Source organism: Cyprinodon variegatus, unplaced genomic scaffold (genome assembly GCF_000732505.1).
Source record: "Cyprinodon variegatus isolate N-32 unplaced genomic scaffold, C_variegatus-1.0 Scaffold226, whole genome shotgun sequence".
NCBI classification, from domain to species: Eukaryota; Metazoa; Chordata; class Actinopteri; order Cyprinodontiformes; family Cyprinodontidae; genus Cyprinodon; species Cyprinodon variegatus.
In genome coordinates, this window is record NW_015150679.1 from 667140 (window position 1) to 675079 (window position 7940).

At 38.1% G+C, this 7940-nt stretch overlaps 1 protein-coding gene across 4 annotated transcripts in view; it reads right to left on the reverse strand.

The window, feature by feature from the left end:
- Positions 1 to 6758, reverse strand: part of sap130 (Sin3A associated protein 130kDa) — a 26816-nt gene extending 20058 nt beyond the window's left edge. For 2 of the 4 annotated variants that reach the window (XM_015380980.1, XM_015380978.1), the window contains exons 1-5: positions 6501 to 6622; positions 5812 to 5939; positions 5459 to 5727; positions 3505 to 3663; positions 3332 to 3422 (exon numbers count right to left, since the gene is read on the reverse strand). In XM_015380980.1, coding sequence (XP_015236466.1) covers positions 3332 to 3422; positions 3505 to 3663; positions 5459 to 5727; positions 5812 to 5923 — 631 coding nt within the window. In that variant the 5' untranslated portion in view covers positions 5924 to 5939; positions 6501 to 6622. Of the gene's footprint in view, positions 1 to 3331; positions 3423 to 3504; positions 3664 to 5458; positions 5728 to 5811; positions 5940 to 6500; positions 6623 to 6652 lie in introns of those variants that run through there. The other 2 variants (XM_015380979.1, XM_015380981.1) reach the window with 2 other exon arrangements.
- Positions 6759 to 7940: the final 1182 nt, after the last annotated feature.

Consider the following 7940-nt stretch of genomic DNA (forward strand, 5'->3'; position numbering starts at 1 on the left):
GGGTGTGTCCTTTTTTTTCTACCTCCAATTTGAGTGATTCCATACTTTTTTCCTCAGAATTGAGTGATTCCATATTTATTTCCCTGTGTTTGGTCAATAAAAGTATCATTCACTGACTTCCACAATGTTTTCTCTTCATTTCTTTGAGTGTTCCTGAAAGCCAACGAGTTGCACTTTGGAACGACCTTAATATTGTATCATGTTTTTGATCTGAGTTTGTTTTACAGCATGAAATGTCTGAATGAGTGCTCATCCAAGACTGGTGATTCCATACTTTTTGCCAGGGGTTGTATTTGCCATAAAAGGAATAACACCTCAAACAACCTTAAAATATTGTCAAATCATATTTGTTTCATTCATTTTACATTCATTTGTACACTTATTTAACTAATAAAACTTCCGATACTGTTCAGAAAACATGTTTCAAAAGGTGTGTTTTTTATGTTATATCTTTAATTATTCAGCATTTCTTGTTCCCATTTTACCTTAATTGGTAATGAGTATCAATTATTCTAATTGGTATCGATACTGAGTTTGAAATTTTAGAATCATGACAACCTTAGTTATACTTAACACAAAAACTAAGTGCTTCTTTTTGGAAATTGTGTTTTTAAAGTTGTGATTGTTTCAATAATTGATTAGTCACGATTCATTTGTCATTTGCCTTTTGAAGAACTAGTGGTGAGCCTTTCCAGCAATCCAGCAAACAAAACAAAATCAATCCAAGAGCCAGTTAAACATTCAACCAGAACACAGGACTAGGGCTGGGTAAAAAAAAAAATCAATTTACTCGATTTTGAATCAATTCCTTAAAATTTTTGCAAAATCGATGTCTAGGGAATAAGGTCGATTAATTTTATAGTGACGCGCATGATGTTGACATTCAAATGAGCAGGAAAGATTCACTCAAGATTGCTTCAAGCCAGAGAGCTGCAAATATAGCCAATAGGTTGACTGACAACATTAACAAATGGAGGCTGACCAGCAAACACGCTGTAGTTGATACAGACAATGCTGCAAATATGGTTTGTGGAGTGAAGGTAATGCAGCAGACGCATGTCTGCTGTGTCCCTGCTGTGTCACGTCTGCTTGCTTGTGTGAGGCTTCAGTTTTTCACTTTTAACAAACAAGTTTGCACTTTTGAGAGAGTTTTGTTCACATCTCAAGTTTAAACGGCCTGATTTACAAATTCGCATTTGTGTTTAACATGACAGGAAAAAATAAAATGCAGAACTATTTTGAAACACGGTTGAACCACTTTCATTATTGTAAAAACAGATCGAATCGAAATTATTTGATTTAGAACTGTATGAATCAAAATTTAATCGATTCAGGACTTTGGCGAAAAATACCCAGCGCTACACAAGACAATCTAAAACACCGGAAACCTGCTTTAAAAATGGTGGCAGACTTCCCGAATAAATAAAAAACTTCAAAGACCAAAATAAAAACAAATAATTATTTCTCCTTAGAAAAAAAAAACATTTTGATGATGCTGTAGACCAAGGAAACAAAGTCTGTGGAGTGAAAAGAAAGGTCGGACCAAATCTTAGCAGATGTTTTTTCTGCCTCGATTGACATGAATAAAAATGACACCGTGTTAAATGTTACACAGGTCTCAATTTAACAAAAAAAAAAACACAAAAAAACAAATGTCTATTAATATATCAAAAAGAAAACATGTGATTTTAAGGCACGGCTGCTGTGAATGCACTAGTAATTAATCTGAATGCATGCACGTATCAGCTGATATGGATACAGATAACAAGAAAAAACAAATATGGGCCGTCCCAAATATCAGTCTACCTCTGGTAAAAACTAAACTGTCTAACCTGGAGTTGATAGTGTGACCTCTTAGCGCTACAGAAGTGCATCAACACATGATAACCTCCTTCTCACTTCAAAGACAACATATAAGCATCACTTTTTGACCTTAAACTTGAGTCTTCTTCCATCAGGTGCCATTACAATCATCTAAAGCAGGAGTCTCCAACTTCAGTTTAATTCAGTTCAAAAATACTCTATTAATCCCACAGGGAAAAAATTAAATGTTACAGTAAGCAAAGAACCCACTAATGGTTTCGATACCAGTTGATAGCAGGTCTTTCAGTGAAAATTTGAATTTTCATGATAGAATAGAGATTAAAAGAACTAGCAATACGCTTTTTGGATCATTTCTCATGTAATTAGCTTGGCAATGCTTCTGTGTTTTCTTTTACATCATTTTCCACAAATATCAACCTACTTTAGTGGGTAGGTGATATATTGAATATACTCGATGTATCTGTAATTTCCCCACACACGATACTTAAAAGAACTCTATCGCAACCATTGAGTACGAATTCTCCTGACGACATTAAGCTGTCTGCATCTACTTCACTGAGAGGTTTATTTTCCCCACACACTTTGAATGCATCATAAAACCCTCTTCCAAACAGGATTATTTTCTGCACGGTACTGACGCAAACTACAGCAACTGGCAAATGAAATATGGCGACAGCACGTGTTTCAGCTGAGCAATATATGGCAGTGGTTTGGATTTCCCGCCGAGGACGTCGAAAAAAAGGCCCTAAATTGTAAGACGTGCTGCAAAAACCATTGCTGCAAAAGGTAGGAGTGCAGATTTACTCCATCTAAAAAGTGATCCGCTGCAAAATCAAGAATGTTGTAAACTCTGCATGTCAGTATCTCCCCGCACACCAAATAAAATGTTAAATAAATCAGCTTTAAAGCAGATGCCTCGTCGTTTGAAAAAGCGATCTTATATGAGAGAAAAAGGAATAGATTGAGGGAAATCACAAACGCCACTTATTAGGTTATTTAAATGTTTTTTAGATGCTCTGATGCCTGTGATTTGTTTCCTGTTTGGTTGATGGGATCTTGCTAAAGGTCTAATACTGACACCAAAAGGCATAATGTGGCAGTACTATTTGTGAAAAGCTTTGCGATTGTTAAAATAAAATGTTTTAAAAAAAATGTTTAACAACCAAAAGTTTGAATGAGTATACCGGTGCAATTATATCCACTCTATTGTATTTGAAGGTAATATTGTGATATTAGATTTTATTCATAACGCCCCAGCCCTAACTTTAAGATTTTTATGTCTGAACTCAAGGCTAAATGGCTTTTTTTGCTCCCCAAGGTTTATTAAGGTGTTTTGAAGGTGATCTAAACCAAGTTTTGCATATGGCTGGTTATCTTAATGCTTGACTGTCTGAATTTCTCAGGTGTGACAGGAAAGGATAAATGGAAGCAATCTAACGGAGGTAAAGATTTTTCCATAGCTTTTCAAATGAAGTGCAACATAATAAGAGGAAACAGACAACCTTACCTGGAGGTAAATGAGATGGGTAGGCCTGAGAAGAACTCCTTATAATATGAATGTTAGTTGGCATCAGGTGGTGCACGTTGCTGGAGTGCCCCTAAAACAACATGAAAGCAGAAGGTGCTCAGAGACCGCCAAATCAACATCTTTAAAAGCTAATGTAGTGTGAATGCACCCACCTGCTGACCACTGATGGTTGCCACGGGGATAGATGGGGTGGTGGGCATCGTGCTCTCTATGGTCACCGTAATGTGACTCGCCACCTTAGGTATATGAGCTTGGTTGGAAGCCGGTGCTGGAGCAATCAGACGACTTGGAATGGGTGGCTTAAGGACAGGCTAGAGGAAACCACACAGTTGTTCAATCTTTAACAACACTGAAGTATTCAACAAAAAATAAGCCGAAGTGGGACAGATTTATAAATACTGACTTTAGGGTTCCTGTACAATAGTGGAAGTGTCTATTTCATGCCTAAAGGGTGCAAAATAACCCTCAAGATTCAGTCAGAAGTTTGGAGATGTCTTTGTTTCTCCTTATGCTTGTTAAGGCCAATTTTTGCTTCTGACACATAGCCTCTGCAACCGTCAAATCTGTTTCTGTGCGCGACCATGCCCCCCGCGCAGAGGTTCTGCAGCAGTAGTTGGGCACATCTTGAACCCAAAGCAAGAATTATACACCTAGACCACCCACTGCTGTGGTATAAAAATGGTAAGGAAAAGAAAAGGTCATTATAGTATTATCTAGATTCTTTATTCTAAGAAAGGAAACACCACAATTAACAATTCAAACTAAAATAGATCAACTACACCAGTCAATTTAAATCGCTACAATCCTAATATACCAGATGCATGTACAAAATGTTTAGATGAAAAAGGGACTTTGTTTCATTGTATCTGGGAATGAATGGAAATTTAAAAATTTTGGAGAGCAATAAAACAAGCTATAGAACAGCTTGTCTCTAAGGACGTTGCACTAGATCCGGTTTTCCTAATTTTAGGTTTGTATCCAAAAAATTATTTGTTTACCACATGTGAACAACTATTGATTCATATGTGACTACTACAAGCTAAAAGACTGATAGCACTATTCTGGAAGAAATAACAGCACCAAGTATCAAACAATGGACCAGGGAAATACTGAAGACTTTACCTCTGGAACGCATGACATATCTCCAAAAAGGGAAAAGCAAATTATTTGAAAACATTTGGAGACCCTTCTGGGATTTTGTTGAAGGAGTGGACTTGTGTCAAGATGAAGAAGTGAGCTAAAGACAAAATTAATGTCGGACCATGAGCTTGGTTCTGACGACCGTTTACACATCTCTGTCCCTCTACTCCTAGTGACGATCTGCGGTATTACTAACAGTATTGAAGGAGGAAATCAAGCAGTTGGTGGCGGTAATGCACCAAAAGTTGTTTGCCAACCGCCATAAAACACAAGAAGAAGACGAAGAAGGAGGAAATCAAGCAGTTGGTGGCGGTAATGCACCAAAAGTTGTTTGCCAACCGCCACAAAACACAAGAAGACGAAGAAGGAGGGAATCAAGCAAATCAAAACTGAAGCCATTATTTAAAATGTTGCGTTGAGAAGATTTCGATTCTTGTTTATAGTTGTTCTTCTTCTTCTGTTTTGTGTTGGTTGGCAAACAACTTCCGGAGGGGCATTACCGCCAGCTACTGGAATGGAGTGTGAATCGGTATGTGCAGCCAGACGGAGATGACGCGTTCTGCTCATGCGCTCTTGTTATCAGAGAACCGAGCCAGGGAAAAACCGAGCAGAGCCCACCTCTGGAACTGGTCTGCAGTTAGCTCGGTTCGGTTGTGTCAAGCTCGGTTCAGTTCAGTTTGCTTTCCATTTAGACACGATAAGTTATCTCAGTTACTGAGCTCGGACCGGTCTCGGCATGGTTTTTCAAGGGTAGTGTAAATGGGGTAATAAGATCAATCAAGGGAGCCTCAGCAATGGTCTGTTATCTTCTGTACGCTTAAAGGAATTTATGCAAATGTGTGTTTAAGAAAGCATTCTGTTGCTCTTGATTGTATTGGTTATACAACAGATACATCTGTAAAAAATCTAATAAAAATATTGCTGGAAAAACAAATAGATCAACTGTGACAAACAAAACAAGTTCACCTTCATTTGCCCATCGGTGAGAACTGCAGGTCGGCCTTGTGGGAGGTGGACAGTGGGTGCAGGTAAGGTCACAGGTGCTCCAGGTTGGATGGAAACAGTCTGGGGAGAAGCTTGCGGCTGCCCATGCATCTGGACCTGCGGGTAAGGTCGGACCACCATAGTCTCCTGCTTGTCATCTCTGAAAGCTAAGGTTGACCCTCCAGTGGTAAGCGGGTGGTCCTGCTGAGCGTGCTCACTTTCACGGTTGCCATTCCCATCTCCAGCTGATCCTTTTAAACAAGATGAGACTCATTACTACATCTGATTGGAGGTATCCAACCTAAACAAAGTATGATTTGAATAAAATAACTAACCTGAAGGGTTGGGGGGCTGGTTGACAGGGACCAGGTTTGCAGTAGCTGGGATCTGAGCTGCACCCACGCTGACCGCAGGCAGCCCGTGTCTGGGGAATTGTTGTGAACTCATCCGAGGTACTTTTGACCTAAAACAGGATTAAAACCCCACATTAATTCTATTAACAATTGAAACAATGGAGTTGAACTGGAGTACAGGGAGCTGGCTAATTCTATAAACCTGCATGAGACTAAGATTATCAGCTGGGGAGTTAAAGTGTTAGAATAATAACTACACTTTCATTGGTTATATGATAAAACCCCACATTTTGTCTCCTTTTTGGTATTATATGACGAATATCCCACGACAAGACTAAACGGCAATCACACAAGTCCTTCCCTAATACTAAGTTAACAAGACGAAACAAAGGGATTGTTTAGGACCTGCCCGTTTTAAATACATGAGCGCGGAATCGGCTTTTCTCAACAATTCAGCTGCTCTCAAGGATTTTTTTAGCAATAGCCTTTAAAGTAAAACGCTACCTTGTTAGCTAGCTATTGTTGCTAACAGCAAGCTAACGTTCCCATACGACAACTAGAAACCGCCTGCTCTTTTTTCGGTAAAAGCATTAACTTTCAGAAGAGCCTAAAGACGCCGTTTATCCAGGCTAAACAAACGACAGTTTCCGTGTTTTGTGTGCAGACATTACCGTAACCGCTACAGGACTAAGCAATGGTCGTTTTTGCGGATTACAATTTTTCCATTCGTCTTTTCTTTTTTTCCCCCTTAACATGTAAGCCGGAAGAACACATAGAAACCAGTTGGTTATTTGGACCAATCAGATAGGGCACTCAGACTTACGGGGCCAATCAGAAACCTCGGACTTAGTGCAGTAAATGAAATGAGGCAGTGTCGTAAAATGAACAGGATGTTCTATTTACTATTGTAGAGTTGACGTCCTAACCGCAGTTCACCTAAAAAAACATAGCAAACTCTACACAAATTACTAAAATATTTGTTGGTTTACATTACTAAACATAAACAAAAGAAAGTTATATAAAAAAAAAAAAAACAACACGTCTTATAAGCGAAGCTCACAGAGTTCACAATAAATAAAGCCACAAGTATCTGCCTTCTCAGTCACTTTGAGATTTCTTATTAACTATGAGACAGTCCGCTTTTGAAACAAAGCAGTACACCAAAATAAAATTAGTAGAGCTCTCTGAAAAAATGCCTTTACTGCACCTTCAGCACATTTACTAGGAAATCTATTTTCGATCTATACAAACAAAGCGTGTGCATTGGTCAAATGACAGCCAAACTCATATTTCATCCAATCCTAGTGCGCTTGCGTAGATCAGTAGCCAATGGGAAGCCCCAACTCATTAATATTAATGATTCTTACCCGCCAAAACATGCATTTGTTGCCGTTTCCGCAGTACTAACTGCAATAACACAGTCTACCGTTAGATGGCGGCAGATCATCGTATAAATTAACAAGTAAAACAAAAACATCCCAAAGATCTATGGGTTGAGAAATAATTACCTGGAAGAAAAATTCTACAACAGAGAATTTTATTAATTGGCCTAACAGTAAATATTTTAAACCAACATTTAGGATTTATAGTGTGATAATGTTTCCTTTATTCTGAAAAGTGCTTGTTTTCAGTCATTTTTTCACATAAGGTTAAAAATACCCCACAATGGAGAAATTTGTCCTCCTTGTTTAAGCTTTCCTACGAGGAAGAAGTGGGCTGAAAGCATTCTGGGGTTACAAACCAACAGCCTATCCTGTCATCAAAAACCATTCCCACCTCTTATGTCTTATGTCAAAGGCTGGGATGCAAATACAGTTTATTCATACAACCCAATCAATGTCTCACAGGAAAGGGAATTTGTTTTTAAGGGCTATTCAATGACACTTTAAATTGTATATTTTTATGAGTAAGATAAGATTAACTTTATTGTTCCAAAGGAAATTAGATTCGGGTACAGACTCTGGCTACTACATAATCCAAACTATGTGTCACACTGCTATAAAAAAAAAATCCACTATAAGACAATAAATAAATACATAAGAAAGCATGTTACATGACATTCACAATAAAAAAAAAATGGGAAAAAAGTATTTAAAAAATCTGTTATTTGA